This window comes from Prionailurus bengalensis, chromosome C1 (genome assembly GCF_016509475.1).
Source record: "Prionailurus bengalensis isolate Pbe53 chromosome C1, Fcat_Pben_1.1_paternal_pri, whole genome shotgun sequence".
NCBI lineage: Eukaryota > Metazoa > Chordata > Mammalia > Carnivora > Felidae > Prionailurus > Prionailurus bengalensis.
Window position 1 is genome coordinate 201,934,633 of NC_057345.1, and position 27,163 is coordinate 201,961,795.

The 27,163-nt window shown below is 46.8% G+C and overlaps 1 protein-coding gene across 6 annotated transcripts in view; it reads left to right on the forward strand.

The window, feature by feature from the left end:
* Positions 1 to 27,163, forward strand: part of SMARCAL1 (SWI/SNF related, matrix associated, actin dependent regulator of chromatin, subfamily a like 1) — a 54,224-nt gene that overhangs the window by 15,535 nt on the left and 11,526 nt on the right. For all 6 annotated transcript variants that reach the window (XM_043577764.1, XM_043577768.1, XM_043577765.1 and 3 more), the window contains 6 exons: positions 2,976 to 3,126; positions 4,715 to 4,873; positions 7,971 to 8,036; positions 15,381 to 15,521; positions 19,648 to 19,866; positions 26,397 to 26,467. In XM_043577764.1, coding sequence (XP_043433699.1) covers positions 2,976 to 3,126; positions 4,715 to 4,873; positions 7,971 to 8,036; positions 15,381 to 15,521; positions 19,648 to 19,866; positions 26,397 to 26,467 — 807 coding nt within the window. The remainder of the gene's footprint in view (positions 1 to 2,975; positions 3,127 to 4,714; positions 4,874 to 7,970; positions 8,037 to 15,380; positions 15,522 to 19,647; positions 19,867 to 26,396; positions 26,468 to 27,163) is intronic.

Genomic DNA, 27,163 nt, shown 5'->3' on the forward strand with positions numbered 1-27,163 from the left:
CTCAGTTTGCTTTGTTCTCAGCCAGGTGCTCCTCAGGTGTGGCGGCCAGGGCTGCCTCGCACTTCTGGCTTGCACCCGTCAGCTCAGCAACCTAGCGGAAGCACCTCTTTTCTGGTGGGCCTGACACTGAAGGGCCTGAAATCCGGTGCTGATGCCAGGACCAGTCGCTGTGCCCTGGGGGCTGGGGAGTCTTGTTGGTGAGAATGGATGACAGGCCCTGGAGCCAGCTGGTAGGGCCTGCCCCACCTGAGTTACTTGGATTGAGCGGAAGGTGGTGGTTTTCCAAAAGAAAGTCAGGGCGTTCTTATTATAGACAGAAAAAAAAGATAAGCCCACATCGTGACCTGTCCTGTGTTCTAGAGCTGCTTGGGAGGACCAAATGGCAGGTTTGAACTTGCCTTCTAGTGAAGAGAATGGAGGTCATAGAGAGGAAAAAGGCAGTCCTCATGGCCATCCAGAAGACAGCAGGAGCTGCCTCTGCCATTCGGTGGTGTGGCTGGGGATATAGCCCCGTGCAGGGGAAGAGAGGAAATCGTGGCGCTGGCAAACAGGACGGCCTGTCCACACGCAGTCCACTCGTGAGGTTTTGGCAAACGCGTGGCCACTGTCTCTGACGGGATTTTGGTCTGCGAGTCCCGCCTCCCTGCATTCCCACGGCCCCAGCTCTGCTCACACCCTTTCCCTCGTTTTTCCCTCCAGTTCCATCTGTCACGGATAACACGCTCTGCACAGCTCCGTCTTGCTTGAGAGCCTGCCCACCCCCACCCCTGGGCAGCATCTGTCTTCAGTATCCCAGTTCTCCTGGGCTCCGTTAGAGACCGGGGCCCACGTGGCACCTGCCGGCCCGGCCAGTTAACCTCGTCTCCGCCGAGGGGTGTGACGTGCCTGAACGGGAGCCTGGCCGGCAGCTTCCACCTTTTTCACTATGGCTCTGAAACTGCTAAACCGAAAGGCTAATGAAACTGCTAAAGCTGCACTTGCAGCCTTTCTTCAGAGCTCCCCAGTTAAATGCAGATTTTTACTTGCATTCTCTGAAGAGGAGGAATTTGGTGTTGAGGGAACAGGGCTGTCGGTCCCATGTTGTTTTGTAAGAACTACAGTGAGAGCTCCCTTAATCGTATGGAGCAAAGTCTCCTAGATAGGTACCAGCTTCCTCTAATATCTGAATGGTCCCTTTTAACAGATGAGGGAGTCGAGACCCAGCAAGTCATGTGCCCGAGGTCACTCAGCTTCCAAGAGTGGACTCGGGGCTGACACCCATGTTTTGTGACGACGTCGTGGCATGTTTTCTGTTAGGCTGCGCTCCTGTTGTGGCCGCAGCACAAGGCCCTCCGTGCTTTGTTGCTCACCTGCCCCTGTCCGCCCTGGCCATCAGTTGTGTAAATCAAAAAGTAAGGGAGAAAATGAGTCTTTTCACACTTACCTCCCCACCTGGTCCGTGTGGAGAGTTGATCCTGGAAACAGTCTAGAAGATTTCTCTAAGGCCAGTGTGCCAAGGAGAGGCTGGGTCTGTTGGACAAGTGAGGCGGCAGTGTGCTGGGCTCCCTTTCTTGTCACTGAAGGTATATGGTGGTCACGGCCCTGGGGATGAAGGGGGGGGGTGCATACCCCCCCCCCCCCGGCTGGGCCGCTGTGGCCTCTGGGCGATGAGGACAGTGCCGTCACATGCCATGAGTAGTAGTCCACCCAGCTCGCCCCCCGCGGATGCGCTGCTCGCTTCTCTGTCTTTGCTGAGCACTGGCTTCCCCAGGGCAGCAACGCTACTTTCTGGCAACTCAAAAGGCCCCTTGCCAGCCATACCCGCTGCTGACCACGGGGGCTACACGCTGCCTTGGCTGTGAGAAGGAAAGAAAAAGAGCTAGTTGATGGGCTTATTATCAGGTTTCTGAGCAAATGATCAGTTTTCCAGGAATTCACAGGAAAGAGGGCTGCTGTTTGGAGCAGGAGACCAGACATCTGGCACTTGGGATCCGTTTCGCTTTTCACTGATTCATCTTGTAAGCCAAGCAAGTCATTTTTCTTCTGTTCATCTTGATTATTTTTCCCTTTTTGAGGAGTAGCAGTTACAAGAGAAACACTTCCTCAGCACTTAGGATGGATGGTGGCAGGCACTGTTTTCAGTGCTTTAGACAGTAGCTCTGTCAAAGCCCGGCAACGGCCTCTGGGGTGGGTCCTTTCATGCCCGTCTCACGGCTGAGGCGTGAGGAGATTGGGTAACTGGCGTGAAGGTACCCAGCTGCGAAGCGGTGGAACCGGGCGGCCCCCCAGGCCAGTCTGGCCCCCCGGACGCTGGAACGCACCCCGATGCACACAGCGTCAGCAGGGGTTGTCACACTGGAGGGCGGAGGGACTGCGGTGGCTCCTGGTGGACAAGCTGCTGAGGCTGCTGCTCCCTGATAGACACCCCGGCTCCATCCTCCCCACGGCCTGTCCTCCTCTTCTCCAGTGTCCTGTCTCTGCCGGCTCCTTCCCTTTGCCCCTGTGCATAAACGTCCTCTCTGACCTTGAGAGAGCCTAATTTCAATTCCATCGTCTCTTTTTCCTTTCCCTTCTAGGCAGACCTTTCACGTGAGAGGCGTCCCTCCTGGCCCCTCTTTAGGGGCTGGTTCCCAGGATCCTCCTGACCACTCCCCCAGGTCTCGCCTACACTGGGCTGAGGGGCCGCCTGTCCTGGAAATTTTCTCCCTTGGCTTCCATGATGCGCTTATCCTCTAGAGCCCCTCCCTGCCTTTTGACCCCCATTTCACATTTTCCCTATTTTGACTCTTCAGTGTTATCGTTGATTATACTGTCCCCTAATTGGCTCCCACCTTCCCTGTCCAGGGAGCAGGCCTGTAGCGAGCAGGGCCCGTGTTCCCTCGTGCGGTGGCCCACACCGGGTGGTGCACGTCCCATTACGTGGTTAGCTAACAGCCCTGACACTAACAGTGACACTAACAGTGCCACACCACTGTCCTTCCCGCATCTGCTTTCAGTTTTGCCATAGCGAAAAGAGGCCGCCTGCTGCTTGCTGACGACATGGGCCTGGGGAAGACCATTCAAGCCATCTGTATCGCGGCCTTTTATCGGAAGGAGTGGCCGCTCCTGGTGGTGGTGCCGTCTTCGGTGCGCTTCACGTGGGAGCAGGTCAGTTCCCTTTGTGGTTGTGATTCTAACACCGAAGCGTCCTCGGTGTTAAAGCAGTCGAGTAGCAGTTGGGGACAGGGCCCGGGAGCTTTCAAGATCCTGTCTCAGCTGAGGGAGGAAGGGAGAGGAGATGGCCTTCTGAGGCCAGGCTTATGATTTTTCTGAATTAGAATCAGGTTGTACCTTTCCAAAGCTAGCCAAGGAGCCGTGAGCTCAGACGTGGACGCGTTGCCTCAGTCTGGCAGCAGACTCTTCCCCAGTACGTCCTGTGCCCCTGCCGGTAACACCTTTCACCTGTACCACACTTCAGCTCAAAATGGTTACCTCCTCATCCCAAGGCAGCCGTGTGCAGTGGACGCAGTAGATGTCAACCCCGTTTATGGATGACAAAACTGAATCTCAGTGAGGTGAAGCAGCGTGCTCACTGGTGATGGGAGCATTACAGGACCTTGAAGCCGCGTCTCCTGAGGTCAGAGTTCTTGCACCCTGCCGAAGGTGATGTGAGCAGGATGTCCGTGTCGACCAGGTACCATTATAGCCGAAGGAGCCGACACGAGCTTGTCTTCCATAAATCTAGGGATCAGAGTGCTTCCAGTAAAGGAATAAACACCCAGACAAGCAAACTTGGTGGAGAATGAAGAGCTCATCAGTGGCTTTTCCCAGCTCTCTGCTACTCATGGCAGCTGTCAGCCTCGTCACACGCCAGCTTCTGACTCAGCCCCACCGTGAGCCACTTGTGGAGAAGAGGCGACTCTGCCCGTAGCACTCAGCCCGGTGCACAGACGTGCCCTTCCAGCTGAAGAGAAAGCAAAACTTTAAAAATGTGCATCGAAACAATACCTTTTTATCCCTGTCCCTATGACGTGAATCTGCCGCTGCCTCTAGAAACTAACAATTCAACACGTATTTATTTGGTGCGTGTTAGATTCCCACAGCACCCTCAGAAATGCTGAAAGAAAGAACCAGGTGGTCACTTGGTTATGAGCAGAAGTGAAAGTAGAGAAAGAAGCAGCACTTGACATCACAGCAGTGTCAGCCCCGGGATGCCAGGGGAGCTCCCAGACACCAGCCGCTGACACGGAGGCTGCTGGGGGCCTCCCATTGGTTGCAGGCAGTGGCTTTGGCTAGAGATGGCAAGATTTCTGGAGAGAGCAGGTGATAAGTATTTTTGTCATTATCGGTGTCTTTGGTATATACCAGCATCTGGTAAGACTTCCTTTATAAAATTCCTCATTGAAAGAGTCACATTCTTTCCCTGCAGAAACCTGCCATCTAGTTAGAGATTGAAGGGATGGAATCCGCAGACCGCATAGTGACTGCTAATGATATTTGCATACTAAGGAAAGCAGTGACCCGTTAGTAGAAAGTGAAGGAGTAGATGGGTAAGAGGGCAGCGGAGGTGTTTGCTGTTCATGGGCCCAAGGGTGCCAGCAAATGCAGAAGGGTGTGGAGAGAAAGGCGCTGAGTTTGTTTCTCGGGGAGCGTTAACATTGTCCCTTGAGGGGGTGCTGTTGATGGGTCGGCTGGGGCCTCAGCTGACTGCTGCCGGCCGGGTCTCCCAGGCTCCATTCTCCCCTCTCATCCCCAGGCCTTCCTTCGGTGGCTGCCATCTCTGAGCCCAGACCGCATCAATGTCGTGGTGACCGGCAAGGACCGCCTGACAGCTGGCTTGGTCAACATTGTCAGCTTTGACCTTCTGAGCAAGTTAGAAAAACAGCTAAAAACCCCTTTTAAAGTTGTCATCATCGTAAGTGACTTGGCAAAGTCTTTAAGTACTTTCTCTCTGGGGAAACTTTCTCTTAAAAGCTCCAAGAACTTTGATGCCTGTGTTCTACGGGAGCCTCCCTCTGTTTCTAAGAGAATAGAAATCACTGCCTTTATTTTGTGGGAAACTGACATTTTATTCATCTCAAATAGCAGTCCTCAACCTAGCTGCATATTAGAATCTCCTGGGGCGCTTTTTGAAAAGTGTCATTTACTGGGCCTGAACTGGGGGTTTGCAGCCCATCTCTCCAACACAAAGTCATGGACAGGGGCTGCTGGTGCGGACAACAAGGGCGTGTACCTTCATGTGGCGGCCTCTTGTCCGGGTGGCTTAGGCATACGGTCCAAACAGCTAATAAGGTTTTTTCCAACCAGTATAAAGACCCTCCCTCCCCCACCTCAAAAAGTACAGCTGACCCTTGAACCACATGGGTTTGAATGCATGGACCCACTTATGGGCACATTTTTTTTTGATAAGTTCAGTCCAGTACTGGCTTTTCTCTTCCTTATGATTTCCTTAATTCTTTTTCTCTAGATTACTTTGTTGTAAGAATTCATCATATAATCCTATACCATACTAAGTATGTGCTAATCGACTGTATGTTATCGGTAAGACTTCTGGATGAGTAAAGGTTTGGGGGAGTCCAAAGTAAACACTGACTTTTGACTTTACGAGACGGGGGGTGGGAGGGGGCGGGGGTGGTTAGTGCCCCTAATCCCTGTGTTGTTCGAGGGCCACCTATACTTTTTCCTCAGGTTTGTTGTTTTTTGAGTAGGCTTTACTCAAGTTCTGTGCACAGATGTGACAGCACATCTTTCAGTCACTGGCTTTCCTTGTTTACATGCTTCACGTACTCCGTAAGGAAAGTCTAGAGAGACCTGGTGCCGGCTACCTGTCAGAACCCCGTGTGTTCACATGGCCCACAACTAAAGATTATGAAAAGGTGTGCAGTCCCCATCCCCCATCCAGGTAGCCACTAACAGACATGCAGGGCCGAAGACCGCAGCGGATGGTTTTCAATGGAAGCTTACCCTTGTTTATCCTCTTGGTGAAAGAGGGACACCCAGTGCCTCGGGACGATATGAAAGAGTCTTCTTTATTCAGACGTGTGAATTTTAAAGCCAGTGGTATTTTCCTGAATTCTCTGACAGTGGCTTCCCAAATCTTGATGCTCAAAATGTGTAGTGCATATCTCATCTAGAAGGAGAGAAAGGGATGAGTTTTTAGGAGGCCCAGAAAAGTCAGCAAGTCGCCGTAGAGCCTGTGGGTTTCTCGACTTGGGGCTGGCTGTCATGGGAGGCTCGTTCATCCGCATGTCCAGCCAACAGCTGAGCGCGAGCTCCACGGCCCGCACGGTGCCGTGCCCTGGGGGTGTGGAGGGAGGAGAGTCAGCCCCGTTCTCTAAGATACCGTAGTCCAGTAGGACAGACAGACACATAGCACACGGATCATTATAATACATTTTAGGGCTTTCATAGATGTGTGAGCCAAGTATTGTGGGAACTCAGAGAAGAGAAGAAGAAGGCATAGTTGCTGACCTCGGGCATCTATTATCATGATTTGGGCGTGAGAACCATACTATGGCCTTAGCTCAAGCAAACTTAAATGGTTATATCTTTTTGTAAAAGTTTATTTATTTATTTTGAGACAGAGCAAGACAGTGTGCAATCAGGGGAGGGACAGAGGGGGAGAGAGAAGCCGTCAGCACAGAGCCTGACGTGGGGCTCGATCTCACAAACCGTGAGATCATGACCTGAGCTGATCAAGAGTTGGATGCTTAACGCACTGAGCCACCCAAGTGCCCCAAATGTTTATATCTTCCCATAGCTGTCAGGGCAATGAGTCTTCGAGGGAGTCATTTCTGGTTTGGCACAAATTTGGGTGTGGCTTTGAAAAAATGGTAGCATACCTGTAAAATGAAAACATGAAGTATCCCAGGATGATGGTGACGGTTCTACAATGTGTAGGAAGAATAATGCCTTCATCTCCTGAGGGTTACCCTGTGTCAGGTACTTTATGTGTAACTGCCGATCTTCCCGGTGGCTCCTAAGGCAGATGTTCTCTCCATTTCAGCCCTAATGGAACCGACAGTGAAAGTGGTTACATGATTTGCCCACAGGCATGAAGCCAGCAAGATGGGGCGTCATTGATCAAAGCTGGACTGCATCTGGCTGTAGAATTCATGTTTTTCTGCTTCTGGCTCAACACTTAGCCTGCCATATGGTTTTTGGCAAGCCACTTACCACCAGTGTTGGTTTGTCTTCAGTTATTTAAGAGCCCTGTCTTCTGATTTCAGAGAAATGTTGTAAGAGGGAATAAAGTGTCAACTCTAAGATGTTACACTTCTTCGGAGAGTTCAGATAGAAGCCATTCCTTGGGGTTAGAGTGGTGGTACATGTTAGCCCACTGCTTAAAGGGTCTTTTCCTTCCCTGTCCTCTGTACTTTCTGCTGTTTCTCTCTATAAATCCCTTTTTCTTGGCTGTCATATGCATTCGTCATCACACAGTATGAATATTACAGCCCAGCTTTCTAGGAACAGATACTGTGACATTTGTGGGTTCACCTTACTTATACTCCCCTCCATTGTGCTTTTGAGGTCCATTTCGGTTTATCATAGCTGAAATGGAACAGGAGGTTTCTCACATCACCTCTAGAGATAGAGCCAGGATCCCCCCCCCACTGTGTCCCCATCATAGTGTGGCCAATAACCACTGGGTGCTTACTACGTTAGCTGGCAGGACTGTTCTGTGTGTCAGCTCATTAAGACTTACAGCAACCTGATAAGTTAGGTAGTGGTATTTTACCCATTTTATTGATAGAGAAACTGTAGAGAGGTCTGTTGGTTGCTCAGGTACATAGCAAGTGATTTGAATATGTACCAAAATAGAAACTTCCCCTCAAAATACTAAGAATGTATTAGTTACAAATTTGGGTTTAGAAAATGTGACAGGGACTCATGATCGGTTATGGTTGAACAAGAAACCGCTAGGGGAGGCATCCTCAGTGCAACGCCATGCCAGGTCAAGCTTAACACAAGCCCTGTCTCCATCCGCTCAGGATTTGGCTGTTTCTTTTCAGGATGAATCTCACTTCCTCAAGAACATTAAGACAGCCCGCTGTCGCGCAGCTATGCCCATCCTCAAGGTGAGTCCTGCTGAGAATAGACTTGAGGCTGGAGCCCACCCAGCTCTGAGGTCCTGCTGTATCTTGCTCAGGCTTGCAGGCGGGTCCAAGGAGAGCAGGGGCTGTAAGTCCAGGGCCAGGGGCTCTGGGCCGTGGACGTGACTTACGTTGACCGAAGCTATCACCGTGTAGGGCTTCAGTGCCAGACTCGGTGTTCTTCCTGACGTCCTGCTAAGGAACTGGCGCCTGGTGCAGTCACCTCTGTCTCTCAGAGATGAAGTCCTGTTGAAGGTCACAGGCTGGATGGGGACTGCATTTTGGGTCCTCCTCGGGCTCCCGGACAAGGCAGAGGGGAGCTGCCAGCATCGTGTCCTCTGAACAGCTCAGGAGAAGCTTCCTGTCATTCTAAGCCACTTGTGGGGACCCGGCTCTCATGGTGCTAGGAACCAAGGGAGAGGAATCATACAGACTTGGAACCGGGCCATCAGGTATCAGCAGGAAGCATTGGCAAACCCGAGTCATGCCCAAAAGCTGGTGCTCTTTCCTGGGGTCACCCTAAGCCTTTTTTGTTAGCGAGACGGGCAGCCATGTGCACCCCTTTCTGTGGCCTACATGGGGGCCTAAGTGCTTTGGCTGGTTGATCCTTGGCTTCAGAGCAGGTGGGGGTGTGGATTTAGTGGAGCTTCGGGTCTTTACCTGGATGTGTTCTATTCTGACATGAATTCAACCTGTGCCATGTTTTACCTGGCACACACTTCCATGTCTGTGGCTTGTGTCCAGACTCTCCCGACCCCAGACGGTGGCAAGGCCCCCAAATTTCCTTCCTTCTTTTTGTGGGGAGCTTTTTCTTAATATTGGGGGACAATACCACAATTAGGAAGGTAGCTTTTTCCTCTCCTAAGGTAGAAATCTCTCACAGATGACTTTGGGAGAATCTACTTTGGTTTATGTAGACTGAGCAGACAAAAGTACATGTTTATCTTGTGCTTTATTAAAGCAGCCTTGGTGTTGTGCCAGCACTTTAAACCTGCGTTTTCATTGCTTAAAAGAAGCTTTAAGTTGTACCTAAACTAGGGAAAACAAATATGCTAAGTGTTGCTGGGGCTTATTAACATTTGAAAATTCACTTAATTTTTTCAACTCCCCCTGAAGCACAGCCGTCTACTCATTTCAAGTTTTATTTTGCTTTCTTTTGTTTTAGGAATAACAAGTAATATGATACATCTTCCAAAGCAGGATTATGTCATATGCTCCAAACTTAAAATAAAAGTCCTTTACTTAAAAACCTTGATCCTCTGCTCATGTTACCTATAAATATTTATGGACACACTTAAATGAAACATTTTTCCCAGAGTGGTGACCCTTCTTTTAGGAGGCTTTAATATGTTCTCTTTTGCAAAATGTTACCAGATCTTCGTACTGTGGTTCCAGTATTATAGCCATACCTAAAAGTAAATGTGTACCCTTGATTGTTGAGGCCAAAGAAACGGCACAGTAGATCGGGTATATCATTAAAGGTATAGTTGGGGAGCTTCTGAGCAGCCTTCTTGTTAATGCAGTCATTGCCCAGCCGGGAAAGCTGGACCGCATCCTTGTTTCCGAAATATGTGCTTCTGAGCCAGACCTTTTAAAGCAGCATTTATATCTTTAATATCGTGGGTGTATTTCAAATTGATATATTTGAGACAAATTTTTTAGCAGTTAACTAGCATAGATTACTCTGCACTTGCTGTACAACCTGGATGTGTTAACACTTTAAGACAGGACCCACGAACATAGCCTGCTGTTGATGAAGGTGTCCTGAATCCACTCTCGTATATAACATTGAGTTCACAGGGTTCCAGACCTGTGAGTGGAGGTGGGGCTGAGGCATTCTGCCTCAAACCTTTCATCTCTCCGCTGTGTTTTCATCTAGATCAGAGTTTCTTAGCCGTGGCACCATTGACACTGTGGGCTGGATCGTTCTTTGTTGTGCAGGGCTGTCCTGTGTGCTGTAGGAAGTGTAGCACCATCCCTGGCCTCTACCCACTAAGTGTCAGTAGTACCCCCCAGTGGTGACAACCAAAATTGTCTCCAGATATTGCCAAACGTGCTCTGGGGGGCAAATCACTCCTCCCCATCTCTGTTGAGAACCACTGATCTAGGTACTCCAAGGAGATGAATCTAAATATTTTTGGAACAAGAGGAGAGTTGGGAAAAGTAAAATATGCCCTTGAAAAGCCATGTCAGGGCCTAATTTGGTTCCACTTGGTTGTTCCTCCAACTTGTGCACCTCCTAGAACTATATTCTGATGATTTCAAGACATGTTAAGCAAATGTGCATGGTGGGGTGATTAGGTTATGCCATCCAGTCTGTGAGATGGCCAGGCCAGATCACATCCTGGAAATACAGGTTTCATAAATGGTGATGGCAGACACAGGGCACGTGTGGTTGAGGTTATAGGAAACTGGTGTCGTCCCCTGGGAAGTGTGACGTCTTTCTTCTCCTACAGCACTATTTGTTTGGGCTACTAAAGAAAGGTAGTTCTGTTTTTATGTATACATGCATGAAAGTAGGCAAGACAGAAAGCTATGAAGAACAAAATTCAGATCCCCTTTATTCCTTCCAATGGAGAAAACCACCAGTAACAGCTTGGTTATTTTTCCAACATGGCAGTTGGAGAGCAGGGTCATCATTTTTAATGGCTCTAGAGCATCATGTTGTGTGGACGTGTCCCGTAATTTAACCCTTAGTGTTGGATGTTGTTTTGCTATTATGAATAATTTTGCAAGCGAGCACCATCCATGTCTTTGCAGCTTGCACACCTCGACCCCATTAGGACAGATGTTTACACGCAGAATTGCTGGGTCAGAATTTCACCTTTTGATAGATGCCTCTGATGTCCCATGTGGCCAAGCATGACTGTCTCTACTCCCACTCAGCCTGAACCACACAGTCTTTCCCACATGACTCTGGCCCTCATGGGTGTCAGTCTCTTTCTTTTGTGCAACGAGGTACGTGTTTGAGTCTTCCTTAGTGATGTTGGGTTTATAGTGCTTCTTACCGTCAAACCAGTGTTAGATGATTTCAGTAGAGAGAAAAAGCCCTCAGAATCCCCACCATCCTTTCCTAATAAATACCTGTTTTTCTTTTTGTGTGAATAGAGCCTCTTTTACAAATCACTGTTGATTGGTTAGATGAAATGAGAGTAGTGGTCTAAAATGTATGAGCCTTTTCTTTTTCCATCCTCATTAAGTGAGTGTAAATAAATGATATATTCAAAAGGGTGTACGGTGAAAAATGACTCTGTTCCCCCTCTGGGCCCCTGAGCCCTCGATCTGTGTCTGCAAAGGCAGCCCAGGTTACCAGATTCTCACGTTTACTTCTAAAATGTAGTCTATGCCCGGTGAGTATGTGCATCCGGGTTTTCTTCATTCCTTCTTAGAGTGTTCTACAACCACTCCTTTGCCCCTGCCTTTTTTCTCTTAATAGTGTACCTCAGAAACTGTCCCACCTCATTTCAGATGACACAAGTTCATTGTTACAAATACTGTTTTTGGTTGTATGACTCTACCATAATACATGTCATCTGTTCCGTTTTGATGGGGTTGTAGCCAGGCTTTGGCCATCTTTTCATATGATATACAAGCAGGTGGTAGAAAACCCAGTCCCGCCACATCGACAAGAGACGGCTCTTCGCCCCTCTCAGCCCGAAGGGAGAGTGGTCTCAGTTGGAAGGTCTGCCGTCCCAGTTGACGAGGCTGCAGGAGAAGTCCCTTGTGGTCCTGCTGTTCTGGTATGAATTCTCTCAATTGCAGCACAGAATCAGAAATGAAATTATTGGAATCTAGTACGTAAGGTAAAATAGACTTTTTTCCGGAGGAAAAAAACATGCTTAGTATTTAATTTGAGCATGTGTGTTATATTAGTGATACCTATACCCATGCAGGCCTTGAAGGTCAAAACAACAGAACTTTAATTAGCTATAATTATAACGTTTAATGTTTTCTTGTACATTTTGGTGTTTTTGAACTGCTATAGTCATGTTCTTCCTTGTTTCTGTTCTTACCTCAGAATGAGTTGCCTTTTACATGGCATCAGAATTTTATTAATATCGAAGCAGTGATGCTCACCTGCCTTGAAAGCTCTGTGATTGTCATGCAGATCAGTTTAGTGCTGGTGGTGGTGTTCAGACTTGTGACTGGAGCTGTGTCTCTTTTGGGGAAAAGGCTAAAACCTAGAAGGGAACTATTTTATATGAAATATGCTGACCCGACCAGAGACTCAGGCCATTTACGAGGCATCACTAAGTGGTAGGGATCACTGCTGATCCCTGGGGTGGCCCTTGGTCAACAGGGGCATAATTATGCTATTTATCTTGGTTTGGCCTTGCGTGTTGTGGAGAGCAGGGGGACGAACAGAACCTCGATCTTCTGCTCGGATTCCAGTCACCGGATTTCTCCTGAAGATTGGGGTTTCCCTCTTGTTCTCAGGATTTAGATTTAACTACAGATGTTGACTCTTTGGTTGTTTCTTGGGTAGTGACAATGATCCTGCGTTTGTTCTTGATCTGTGTACTTTTGGTCACGTGTCCCCAAACTGTGTTGGCCTCTCTCCTTATTTTTGAAGATTCTATAATGACTTCTACACTCGTGACAGCATAGCTCCAGTGTCCGTGCCACATAGAGCTTGTGTGTAACAGGACACTTGGGTAGCGTGGGCTTGACCTGCTTTTGGATGTCACCAGCCTTCTCACGTTGTACTTCTAAATCTCAGGGGACTCCGCTATGGCCTGAACTTTATTTAGAATACCATCAGGAATAACACTTGGCAAGAACTTTGGGCTTTGGGAAGCATGACTTTTTCCCCAGTCTGGAGCCTTGGTGAAGTGTGTTTTAACCGGTCAGAATAATTCAGTAAAGCAAGTTATTAGCTCAGTTGGAAAAAAAAAAAAAAAAAAAGAGGTAATGATGGAAAGCGAGGAAGAATTCCCAGGCTGCGTCTTGTACGAACTTACAATTTTGGTTCTTTTCTTTGCAGCATAACATTCTCTTAGCTCATAATTAAAAATCTATGTGAAAAAAGAAACCTGTGTGTAGGTTATGCACTGTGAGTCAGATTGGGTTCTCCTTGGCAAATTACATATATTAACTTGTCCTGCCAGCAACCTGTTCCACAGGGCTGACCTGATGACCTTGACCCATGAGGAAACTAAACCTGCCTTTGAAGGTCATCTGCCTCCCCCCTACCCCCAAGCATCTGTTCCTGTGAATCACATGATCTCTTGCGGATACCACATAGAAATTATTTTTTTTCACCGCTCCCTTGTGGATTTCTTGGATACTGCTTTCTGTGCTTAGCCACAGGGGTTAACTGTAAAGTATTCAGCTTAGTGTTGATGGATGTAATTTTATACATTTATATTTTCTTAAGTTGGAAGTTCTCCGAGGTGGACGGTGACCTACAAATCATTTACAGCTGGGCAGGATGACAGGCTGCATGGGTGACAGTCATGATGGCACCACCGTGTTGGGGCTGAGCAGGGAGCAGGCTAAATCATTCCAGAAAAGATAAGACGCTGTTCTGGCTTCTTTTCAGAGCTGGTCTTTTTCTTTTTCCATAATGCTGCCTCTGCTTTTTAAACACCCACAAACGTCCATTTTCAGCGGCTTCATCAGCCCTAGTCAAGGCAGCGTATGGGATAACGGGCTCCAGATTAACACTGTCCTGGAGTGATTTTCCATCACCTGGTTTGTGAGCTGCCCCTCCCCAGGCACCAACAGCGACGTGGGGAATAGGTTTAGGATGATAGGCTGATTTTCTCTTCTTGATAAGGCTTCTCATTTTCCCCGTTTCATTGAAATGGTCTTGAGCCAAGGCAAGCAGTGCTACAGACGTCATTCAAGAAGCTCATTGTTATTTTAATGAGTCTGCATTAAACCGCGCAGGAAATTAGAAGGCTGGGTAATTGAACTGTGGAAAATTATAGCTGGAGAAATTCATAGCTCTCCTGTCATAATGGAATTAGGTATTGGCGGTCGCTGAGAGGGCAGAAGTGCATCTTGAGAGTTGTATATATTGTATATTTATAAAGAAACATTTTTCTTCTCTCTGTTGCACCTTTATTTATTTATTTTTATGAGGCAGCATATCCATTTGAAAACCTAATTTCCTCTCCTAGGTGATTTACTGCGTGCGATTGCCTTACACTCCTGTTGTTAACTCAAGGTTACAGTGGTTAACAAGGTGTTTCTAGACAACTGAGCTCCGTGGTAGGCTTCCTTCCCAGAGCTGAAATGGATTTTACCTCCAGTAATTTTTGGCCATTCCCTCCCCTAATATAGCAGCGAGTGTCTCCTTTTCGGTTCTCCCCTCTTTCCCATCTTAATACGACGTGGTACATTTCGGTTTGATCACCTTTGGGTCAGGTTGGTGTCAGGATGGTGGGGAACTTGGAGCTCATCTTTGGCGTAGACCATTTATTTCTGTCCTACTCACTGCCAAGCAGGCTGCTGCAGACCTGGGCTGGGTTTAGGGTCAATGGACCCAGGTCCCACTTTTTAAAGTCCTTTTTAACTGAAAAATAGGCTAAATCAGGGCTCTCTGGGCTCAAGGCATTGTGTCGCTGGGTTAGCGACAGCCTTTTTTTCCTCCAAAGAAAATCAGTTAGAGGCTTACGCACAGGCCACCCCTGACTCTTCCTCCTGTCCTCAGTGTCATTATCTGATCAGAAGTTCAACTTGGATGTCAGAGATCAGAGATCCCCTCTGGAAAAAGGTCAGACCTGGTGGTCTCTCCCCAGCTTCCACTTCCAATACTGAATTCTTTGAGTTTCTTCTGTCTTCCCTTGGTTACTGGTTAGCTGAATATTTTTCAGCATGCATCGAGTATTTATAGATCACTTGCTTTGTGCCAGGTACTGTGCAACAGAAGATAAAGGTGGACACAGCCCTGATCTTAAGATGCTTGCAATCTAGTGAGGGAGACAGAAGAGGTAGAATTCAGGATAATGTGCTAGGTCCTGATACAGGGGGACAGGGCTGTCCCAAAGGCAGCCCAGGAAGTGGCATCCAGCTGCTTCCGTGGGTCACACCGTGAGGCTTGTGGAACTTGTGTGTTCTTCTTCTCTGGCCATGTACCTTTGCTTAGAGTTCCCAGGTGTAGGCCAGCCTGCAGTGTCTTCAGAATCCAGATCTCCTTGGGTTCTGAGAGCAGTAAACTGGATAACTGCCGCAGAGTGCCCAGGAAGTGAGAAATGCTCCCGCTACATTCCAGGGGATTTTGCTGTCTCTGGGGCATCCAGCTCCTATCCCAGTGGGGCATTTGGGATATTCCCTATGTGCTCCTCTGTGCACTCTCAATCCCTCTGGCTGTTTGTTTTCTAGGTTGCCAAGAGGGTGATCCTGCTGTCCGGCACACCAGCCATGTCCCGGCCTGCAGAGCTCTACACCCAGATCATTGGGGTCAGGCCAACTTTCTTCCCTCAGTTTCATGCATTTGGACTTCGCTACTGTGATGCCAAGCAGGTATTTATTCTCCCCTCCCCTCTCCCCCACCCATTCCTTACCCTGATTTTGAGACCTCCTTTGTGTTCCTTCTCTTTGGCCATGGTTACGATCAGAGGCACACTGGCCAGGGAGCCGGACCCAGATTTTAGTCCTGCTTTGCCCCTAACTCTGACCTCCGAGTGTCCTCAAGGATAAGATAAGAACAGTCCCTCCTAGTTGTAATGCTTGTGATTCCAGGGTGGTGTTTCCCAATAAAGGGACCGGTGGCTGATGCGTAGGTGCACAGAACTCTGAGAAGGGCACCCGGGCGAGCTAGGGGTGAGGCCGGGGCCCATATGCTCTGTGCAAAAAAGCCCACAGAGACATCGAAATGGGTGGAGTGGAGAGTGTGATCTGGTGCTGCCTTGGTGGGCTCTCGTCAGTCAAAATGTTGACTCATGACAGTGAATTGTGCCTGCTCAGGAGGCTAGAAGCCTCTGAGCTACAGATTCTCTATGAACACAGTGCCAGTGGAGCAGGTTCCTCTGGAGCTACAATCTGCACAGCTTCAGTCTCCAAACGTGTCAGAGAGAGCCTTGTGAACACGAATGCCATTGCAATCAAAGTCTTGATTTTTTGTTTGAGGTTTATTTATTTTGAGAGAGAAAGAGCTCATGGCACACACCTGTGTGCATGGGGGAGGGGCAGAGAGTGAGGGAGAGACAGAATCCCAAGGAGGTAGTGCACTGTCACCTCGGAGCCTGATGCGGGACTTGAACTCATGAACCGTGAGATCATGACCTAAGCCAAAACCAAGAGTCAGACACTCAACCGACTGAGCCACCGAGGCGCCCCAAAATCTTGATTTCTAAAACCTCGATTTTTTTTTTTAACTGGAAAAAAAAATGTCTATTTAATGACATGGGGAAATACAAGAGTAGGGAAAAAAGTAGGATGCAAAATTTTCCCCATAATTCATTCATTCATTTGTTCTCTCTCCCTCCCTCTCTTTATCCCTGTCTCTCCCCTCCCCTCTCCCCTGCACCTCTCTTTCCTATATGATTGGAAGATGACGTACACGAAATAATGTACAAGAAATGGATTACTTTTGTAAACGAGAAAATTGGCATTTTTTAAATGTTTACATGATTTACCAATCCTGCATTCCTCCTGATGGGCCGTTGAATCCCTCAGTGTGCATCAGTCTGATCAAGCCAGCTGAGCACAGGACACTGTCTTCCTCAGCAGAGGAGGCTCCTAACTGAGCCTTGTTTCTCTCCTTGTCTACAGCTGTGCCTCCCTCTACGGTGGGCTCAGCATGTTTCCTGAGTTGGGGGGGCCTCTCAGCGTCAGGCAGCCATAACCAGCTTGGCCAAAGCCTGGGCACGTTTCCTATATTCTTCCCCAAAAATAACCCAAGAAGGGATGACCCAGAAAATCAGCCTCTCGTTTGCTTAGGTGTTCATTTTTTTCCTTATGCACTGAGCTGTTTTCTTCTGGGTTTGGGCTCCTCCTTCTTGGCTCTGGTGCCTTCTTCACCCTCTCCAGAACCCCCCATGGGATGCAGCTCCTCTGTTAGCTCGCGTGCCATGGCCTTGGTTGGCCGAGGGGGGTGGAAGCGGAAGTCCCGGCCGGCGACCTCTCTGGCCGTTGGGATGGGAGTGGGGCTGGCTGGCGTCTTCTTCCTGTGCCCCTAGTAGCTCCCTTTGATCCAGGCTCCGGAACTTCCACAATCTGAAAACCAGAGGGAAGATTCATCAATTTTTCCTTCTAATCTCTGTTTTTGAAACTGTGGCCAGGGCAATGAATTTATCCTTCAGCGGCAATCCTTCATCTGGCAAAGTCAGACTCCTCCACTCCTCACCTCTGTTCCCACGAGGGTCCACACGGCCCTGAATGAGAATGGCAGACTCAGGTCCCCTCTCTCAACTGTAGGTCACTTCTCCTTTCCCCCAGCTGTTCTGCTGTAACTTTGTAACTTCGTGAACCTTGAAGCCACATCCTGAGCCTCCCCTGACTTCTTTCTTGGGGGTGGGGCCCCTGCTGCAAAGGCTCCAACCGGTCTCTAGGACCTCATTGTTTCAGACCTTAAGGATTCCTGTTTTGTGGTCAAATGACAACTATACTGAGCCACTATTTGCATCGAAGATGCTGACACATTGGAGAAATGGCTGCAGCTTACTCCTTCTGCGTGCATGCCTCATGCCGTCTTGAGAAAAAGCCTTGCTATGCAAGTTTGTGATGTAAATAAGACTGTCTGCCTTATTTTTTAAATGCTCTTTCAAAAAACTTTTCAAGTACTTTAAAAATACCCACTTACGTTCAAACACAGTGCTTATAATGTAAATTGTAGTGCTTTGCAAAGTTAATTGCAAACCATTTTTAGCTGCTTATTGAGGCAGGAAATTTCTGTTATTGAATGTATTTAAAGCGATACACTTCTTTAACGAAATCTGTAATGCACTTTCCCCAGGATCAATCCAGATTAGATTCCACACAGTTGTCGTGGTCCCACAAAACTCTTCACGAGTGATTTGTACTTCTGTCCTATTTGTAAATGACCCACTTTCTGAGAAGGACCTTCGCTTCCTCGGCCATCTGGGCCCATAGTGGAATGTTTACCTAGTGATGATAGGGGCTGAAGACAGAATCCATTGCCTTTGCCCCCAAACTGCCCCTTCCTGTGTCCCCAGTCTCTGTCCACCATCTCCCCAGTCTTCATGCCATCCTCATTCATCCTTTCTCTCTTCATTGCACCCCCACCACCACCACCACCAGTCAAGAAAACAAACATAGACAATGCCTTTCCTTCCTTCCACCTAGCCCAGTGCCTGCTACATGGTAACTTTTCAATAAAAGCTTGTTGGATTGTGAATATTCTAAATTTTAAACCTTTAGTATTATTGGGTTTTAACCTATAAGATTAAAAGCTGACATAGTAGCATTTAGGAGCATGACATCCAGATTAATTACGGTATCCACCTGTGTCAGCATGATGTTTATTTAATTCAGCCAGTAGGCCAGAGCTGTTTTGTTGTTGTTGTGGCCAGCTTCTTACATTGAGAGAAGCCACTGAAGAGAATGCCCCTTGCTGAGCTCATTTTTGACCCTATGCATAGCATGAAGGCATTTGCTGAAACTTCCAGTTGATTTCAGGATATTTTTTAAAAGAAGACGCAGTTTTTGATCATTTTACTTTGCCTTGGACCATCTCTTCCTATTCTCTATGTAGCATGGGTTTATAGGACACCTGCCATATCCCCATGATGAGAGACTAGGTCCACTGGCCCTCAAGAATGAACAAGCCTAGCTTCTACTCGAGGTGGTTCATGGCCCTGGGGAGGCTGAGACAGGAGAAGAGATAAGCAGCTGGAAACATAAGGCAGCAAACACCCTGGTTCCCTGATTTTCTACAGGACTATAGACATCAGTTCTTATTTCGAGTAAGATTGTTAGTGAAGAATAAGGTTTTCATTGCAGCATCTTACCTAGCTATATGACAGGGAATAGATATTCTTGCTCATTGCCTCTCATGAGCTGCTAAGTGAAGAAACCGATTTTATGAAGGACTGCCTGTGAACCCTAAAACCCACCTCTGGTTTCAGCCACACTGGTACAATCCTGTGCTCTGGGTTCCTTCTTCAATTCCCACCAGCAGCAGCAACACCCTGCGTTCATGTCACTGCACTTGGTTGTGTTGGTGTAGCCCATACTAAGGAACAACAGCTTCTTAAATCCCAGTGCATCCCATCAAATAAAGGTATTACTGATAATATGATTTGTTATGTTGTGCAGTGAACTCTAGGAGAAGCCCCAGGGAAGATGATTTGTTTATTTAGAATATGGGAATAGTTTGACAAGCTGGGTGTCTTACTTGTCTTTTAATGTAATAGATACCAGACCTCTTGGCATCTTGCATTTGCTGCTAGAAAGTTCAGCATGTAGAACACCAGGATATGTGTTTTTAGTTCACTTCATTCCTTACTTTTTCTCTTTTCATTCCTAGTTCCCATTTGTATTATATTAGGTTTTATTCATCTTTTAGAGCCACTTGAAATTCTCTGAACAAAGCCATAGGAAGAGAAAGCTTGTGAGAATGTTGAGGTCACAGCCTGGTTAACTTGGCCCTGGGAGAACCTAACTGGATGTATGTTTCTCTCCACAGCAGCCCTGGGGATGGGATTATTCAGGTTCCTCCAACCTCGGAGAGCTAAAGCTCTTGTTGGAAGAGGCGGTCATGCTGCGACGCCTCAAGAGTGATGTCCTTGCCCAGCTCCCAGCCAAGCAGCGCAAGATGGTAGTCATTGCCCCAGGCCGGATCAGCACCAAGGCCAGAGCTGCCCTGGATGCCGCGGCCAAGGAAATGACCACCAAGGAGAAAACTGTGAGTCTGGGGCTGCAGACAGGGATTCAGGGGTTGATGTGTCCACAGCTGTTCCTTCCTGGGAAGGGCTCTACGGGGGGTACCCAGAGTTCTCTGAGCTTGCCTTTCCATGATCTCTTCCCACCCCTCTGGACAAGGACAGTGAGCCCATGTCATTTCTCAGCCTACCTAGTCTGCTTCTAAAACCTCTTAACTGATTTGCTGTTTTATGCATGTGTAGATCACTGTTGACAGATGGTCATAAAAATAAACCCCATGGTAACTGCAGAATGGTGATATATATTCTGAATCCCTCAAAGAAAGTTGGAATTTATGTTTAGTGTATTTTGAGAATGCCTTAGTCTAGTAACTGTTACTCAGTCTAGTAACAGTTAAGAAATTAGTCCTAAGCGTATCTGATAACATATGTGTTAACACTCTGACAATACATGTTATTTTAGTCAAAATAACAAATTGACATTTACATAACAAAGTGGAGTTTTCAAACCCTCTTAACCCCTGGGGCGCCTGGGTGGCGCAGTCGGTTGAGCGTCCGACTTCAGCCAGGTCACGATCTCGCGGTCCGGGAGTTCGAGCCCCGCATCAGGCTCTGGGCTGATGGCTCGGAACCTGGAGCCTGTTTCCGATTCTGTGTCTCCCTCTCTCTCTGCCCCTCCCCCGTTCATGCTCTGTCTCTCTCTGTCCCAAAAATAAATAAACGTTGAAAAAAAAAATTAAAAAAAACAACCCTCTTAACCCTTAATCCTTATTACAGTCATTCATGGTTGGCAAGAAGTTGGCATCCCCATTTTACAGGAAGGGAAACGAAGGCTCACAGAGGTTGTGATTTGGCCAAAGACTTATGGCTGCTCCGTGGCAGAGCTGAGGCTAGAACCAAGCCTGTTACCCCTATATTTTAAGGTCTTTCCACTATGGTGGTTTCATCTTTTCAAAACACTTTCATATCTGTCTTTAGTGTCATACTGTGCTAAGTGCTATAAAGTAATTTACACCAGCTCCATCTCTGTCCTTTTGAGATAAAACCTTGCAGTTTTCATTGCCAAGAAAATAACAGTTATTGACATTTTTTGACATTATCATAAAGCATTATCTGGGCTTGTTATTACCTTGTATAAAGAAACTTAGATCCAGATGAGATCCCAGCCTTCTGGGAGAGCACAAAATAAATAAGAATGACGAGAGACAGAATGCGTGGGGTTTTTTTTATGTTATTTTACCATGTTATGAGCAAGACCAGCAGGTAACTTTTAAGAAACAGAGTCTAGGGTGGAAGAGGCACCGTAAGCTATCAAGCTGTATTTAATTTATGCTGTCGTGCATCTAATAATCTGGGTGGTCTGGAGGAAGTGAGCGGGCATAACGTCTTTGCTGTGGGGTTTTCCAGCGAAGTTCCCCTATACCAATGTGGACACACAGACCAGCCATTCTCAAATTGTATTTCAGTGGAACCATGAGCAGAAGCAGGTGTTCTGTTGCTAAAATCAGCGTTGGTGGTCTTTTTCTGATGTCTAGAGATAAAAATTCGATGAATGGAAATTCTTTTTCTCAGTTTAAGCTTTTTCTTATAATTTTCTTAAATCTTTAATGTTTACTAATGGTTGCCCACTAGTGAACTCCGTCAAGAAAGCCAATGCCCAAGTACAACAAATATAGTATTAATGGGAAAAATTCAGATGTATGATAGTTTTAGATGCAAAGATCCGAATGTGTATAAACATTCTATTATTTTAGTTCCTTGTGTGTACAGAAGTAAGCCTATCGGTATTTCATGGAATTCCCTAGAAAACCCCCTCGCCTGTACCTGGCCCCCTCCCAAACCGGGCAGAGAACAGCAGTCAGTGGGCATTTGAATTGAGGAGGAACATCACGTTGAGTGTGGCCAAGTGGCAACTGTAAATTGTGCAATATCGCTAAAAAGGAAAAGAAATAAATAGAAGTATGGGAATTTTTAACTTTTAGTGCAGCAAGATTTGAAAGCATTTTTAAAATTTTTCACCAGCTTATGTAGTTCTTCACATTAGGTGAGGGGGCTCTTTCCAAAGTTGATTTCAGATGTAACCTGAAAGTTTGAGCTCTGAGTTTACAGGGATAATGTAAGATTGACTAGGCTAAACCATGGAAATCAGGAATGTTGGGTATTTTTATAACTTCCGGTGGCCATATAAATCCTCTAAATTCCTTGGCATATTTTGATATTTTCTTACCTAAAAAGGGGAGCCAGTACTGGTCTCCTAGACCTCATGCAGGAAAAGTGCCTAAGGACAGTGTCAGTGGCTCTGAGTCCCTCCTGTTGTGTGATTGTCGTCTCCCTGCCCTTCTTCCCAGGGTCTTAAACACTGGTTTTGCAGATTATGAAAGCCTAAATTGCAGCGTAATTCAAGAATCCAGCAGAGAAGGAGCCCAGCGCTCTTCTCAGTCCAGTGCTTAGAGTTGCCATGTTTCCTTGGCATCTCAGAAAAATTAAGTTTGTCCCTAAAAGAGAGAAATTGAGTTGGTACAGATTACCTTCAGCATTATGCTGAAGCTGGTTACTAGATTCTTTCCGATAACAAGACAATTCCCTGAAAAATTGCTTCCCTTTTGTGTTTTTTAATGTCAATTCATTTTTATAATGGAAAATCCAAGTAGAATATGAATTCATGAGCTTTGCCCTTTGGACCGCCAGAACTTGTCTCACTCCAAAGCCACAGATGTGGTGCATCTGTCCACTGTGGATCTGATCAGAGGCTGCACCCTCACTTAATTCAGGAAGGGGAGCCAGGAGTGGGACCAGATGGCTTTTGACCTGCCTTCCAAACCCTGGCTGGCTGTGAAAGCTTGAGTTGAACAAAATAAAATGTTCGGGGATCGTGGTTTTATGGTTTTAGTCAAGTGAGGAAGCCCTGTGAATCTGCAGAAAGGTGCCCTCCCATTTTGATAGTTACCTTGTAGCCCCAAGTTTCCCTGCAGTGTTGTGCGTTCCACTGCTAACCTGTCAAGAAGTGATTCTTTGTTCCCTCACACCTTCCTATCTGGAGGAAGTGGCCCATTTATGAAATATAATGCACGACGAAAGCTTTGTCTTATTTTCAGCTGAAATAATAGATATCTTTTCACAGGCTAAGAAAAGCTGACTCTAATTCTGATCAGCTTTTGTCTATAGTAATTTTTTTGATCAGCAGGACTAGGCAGAAAAATGGAACAAGTCCGTGCAGACTTCCTGGTGACAGTGTTACTTCACCCTTCTGCTGTTTGACGATGCATTCAAATTCCAACCTAAAAAAATAATTCAAAACCCCAGTGGATCTAATTTAGTACAAGTCAAGGACACAAGAACAGAGAATACAGGTTATTTAGAATTTCCTGGCCCACAGCTGGCAAACGAAGTGAGATCATTAATGGACCAGTATTATGTCTACTTCGTGTGGGGAAGGTCTGTTTTTTTTGTTTTTTTTTTAAGATAAAACTATTGGTTTCTCCTACATTAAAAATACAGTAGCTATCTATTGCCTAGAATCTGAAAAATAAAAGTACTTATAAGAAACACTTATTGTTTCTTACCAGAATCTGAAAAATAAAAGTACTTATAAGAAACACTTATTGTTTCTTATACTATAAAAAAGAGTCACCCATCTTTTAAAAATATCATATAATGTTGGCATATATCATTTGGGTAGTTTTTTATCAAACGTGTATATTTTGCTTTAAAATATGTATTATATAGAGATATGGGTAACAGATTTTATATATAGTTTTTTAAGTTTATTTTTATTTACTTATTTATTTATTTAGAGGGTTGGGGAGAGGGGCAGAGAGAGAGAGAAAGAGACAGGGTTCCAAGCAGGCTCCAGGCTCTGAGCCATCAGCGCAGAGCCCGACGCGGGGCTTGAACTCATGAACCACGAGATCATGACCTAAGCCGAAGTCAAACGCTTAACCATCTTAACCACGCAGGTGCCCCAAATGAATAACATATTTTATTTTATTTTATTTTTTTTTAATTTTTTTTTTCAACGTTTATTTATTTTTGGGACAGAGAGAGACAGAGCATGAACGGGGGAGGGGCAGAGAGAGAGGGAGACACAGAATCGGAAACAGGCTCCAGGCTCTGAGCCATCAGCCCAGAGCCCGACGCGGGGCTCGAACTCCCTGACCGTGAGATCGTGACCTGGCTGAAGTCGGACGCTTAACCGACTGCGCCACCCAGGCGCCCCTGAATAACATATTTTAAAAGCAGAATGGATACCCTGTAACCATCCATCAGCCAGCGAAGAATACAGGTTACAAAACCGTATTGTGAACACTTTCCTATGTTGTTAAATGTTCCTTTAAAATTTCCCCCATGCCCATGTTATAATTTTGCTAATAACTTTGAGTCAGATATTTGAGTTATTTCAGTTCACTATTCTAAGTAATAGCAGCTTACATAGGAATTCGTGAATGTGGACTATATGGTGAGTGTAGATTTGAAGGAGAAAGTCACCGCGACTCAGGGATGTGCGTACTTTGAAGGCTTTGGTGCACATCACAGGTGCCCGGTGAACTTGGGTGTTTGTTCCCCACACCTCATCAGCTCTCGGCAAATCTCACATGGGCAAGGTCTCCCAGAGTGCTTCCCGCCACTTGTCCATCGTTTCCTCTCCCTGTCTTGTTAGCCAGTGCGGAGTGAGCGAGTGTGGGTGGGAGGGAAGGACCTGACGAGAGCGGTGGTGGTGTCCAAAGGGCGTGGGAGTGAATGTCAGGACCAAGGACGACCGGGGTGCCGTCTGCTTGTGGCCCTCCCGCTGCAGGTGCGGTCAGTACCTGGAAGCCTGGCTCTGTCCCCTTGGTGTATCCTGTGAGGGACCGTGTTATGTGAGAGGGCCTGGCCTGCTGCAAGGACCCTGTGAGGGGACATGAATGGACTTCAGGACATCTGTGAGCTCACTGGCCAGAAGTGAGCTAGCTCCATCCGAGTCTAAACAGGGTCTGTAGCTGAGAAAGAGTTTAAGACACTGTCACGGGGTCGCGTCTCCAGTAAGAGTTCCCGGGAAGTTTGAATTGTTCAGTTGGGCCTCGGTCACAACATAGGAGGGATGGTGGTTCCGCTGCACTGTCAGTGGCCCCCTGGCTTCCTATGGTTCCGGGTTATCTTTCTTCCTTCTCATCAAGTCCTAGAGGAAAGATGCTGTTAAGAGCCGGGGAGCTGTTTTGGCCAGGCAGCTCCTCCTCCGTTGTGGTGCCCATTGTTTAAGGTATCATTTGGTAGTGTTTGTATAAAACGTGTGTGTATTTTGCTTTAAAACATGTATTATATACGTGTACACTTATATAGAGATATACATAATGTATGTATGTATTTATTTTTATTTATTTAGAGAAATAGAGACCAAGCAGGGGAGGGGCAGAGAGCGAGGAAGACACAGTCCCAAGCAGGCTCCACAGCCTGGCTGTGGCTGCTTTCCTGAGTTATCCACAAGTTCAGGGCCATATGTGTTATTACTGTGGGATCACTTCTTTGTTCCGTGAAGACGCTATTGTGTCCGTGACCGGCCTCACAGGGCCTAGGCACAGAAAAACTGAGGGCATCTGTAATCCCACCCTTGCTAGTGGAAGGAGAGGGCCACCCTAGCGAAGATGGTAAGAGTGTCCTCCCTGGGGTCCCAGAGTGATAGAAAATATTATCTTGTGACATTGTGAAACTATGTGTGCATCTCCTGTGTTAGCATTCTCAATTAGTATTTATTTAGATGCAAACTATAAAGAAAACATTGTTTCTTCTCCTAGGAGGTCAATCACCTTATATGGGAGCCAGGCCAAAACACGTGAATAACGGTTTTGAGATGATACTAGAATAAGCTAATTGGTGCCAGTTGGAATCAATTGAGTAAGTCTTGGATAGAATTAAACTTAGTTAGGGGCGTCTGGGTGGCTCAGTCAGTCAAACATCCGACTTTGGCTCAGGTCATGTTCTCACGGCTCATGAGTTTGAGCCCCGCGTTGGGCTCTGTGCTGACAGCTCGGAGCCTGGAGTCTACTGCGGATTCTGTGTCTCCCTCTCTCTCTGCCCCTCCCCTGCTTATGCTTGGTCTCTCTCTCTCTCTCTCTCTCAAAAATAAAAATAAACATTAAAAAAAATTAAAAGAAAAGCCTTTAAAAAAAAAGAAGTAAACTGAGGTATGGACACGATGTGGCAGAAGAGAAAGGGGGAGGCAAGAACAGCACAGGCCACTGGCGCATGGAAGTCGCTGGCTGTAGTAAATGGCTTAAATAGCTTAGCAAGACTGCATTTCAGCCACTCATGTGAGCTCGGCACAGACGGCGGGTGAAGCCCCATTCCAGGGGCTTTTGTACTCACAACAGTTCTTGGGAGATGACCGGGTCCCTGTAATGTCACGTTTCCAATGACATGGTAGAGTCTATACAGTTCCTATGGCTTGGCTAAAGTCAGGGCCTCCTGGCTCTGATAACTGGCATTCGAGTCTGTAAAGCTCAGAGCGGTGATGATTATGTCAGCTTCTCCCAGGGTTCCCAGAGTGGGAGACTTTAAACCTAGTCTTCTGTTTCCACAGAACCGGCAGCAAAAAGAAGCCCTCCTCCTCTTCTTCAGTAGAACAGCTGAAGCGAAAATCCCATGTGTCATGTGAGTGGCCCCCACATGCTGACTTCTCTCTCCCACTTTCTGTCTCTCCCTCGTCTTTCGAAAGATAACACCTATTACCTTAGTCCGCCAGAATGGTTTTATTGCTCTGTATGAAATGATCAGGCATTAGAATTATTGATGCTTCCGTACAAGGCTTAGGGCAGCACGGCTCATCACCACAGGGCAGAAGCGGGCCTGTCCCGGGAGCAGTGCCAGTATGAGTTTGGGGTCCTTGAGAGATCCTGTCTTGACCACTCATCAGTGGAGCTGCTGCACGTACAAGGAGGGTTGGGGTTGACCAAACACTAAGGGGAGCTTTTTCCCTTATTCGGAAAACTATGGTCACTTGCTTGTAGAAAAACATTAGGGGTTTCATGGAAGACCGAGAAGGTTCCCTCATATGGGGATTCTCTGGGGTTCTCCAAAGACAGAAGTTTCAGCTGTTCTTTACCTACATAGAAAGGCTGTCGTACAAACTGTCCAAGCTTGCTCAAAAGATACAGGCAAGTGGCCACTGTCACACTGAGTTTTCCTTCTGCCTTATAAACTAAGGCTGAAGTCCTAATTCCTATTCTTAAATGTATTCACTGACTTGAAAAATTGTCTGCTTTTCTTAAAGAAAGGAAAAACCCACTCATGTTCAAATATTCACTGTGGTAGAAACTTGAGGCAATTCTCATGACGTGCGTTTGCCTA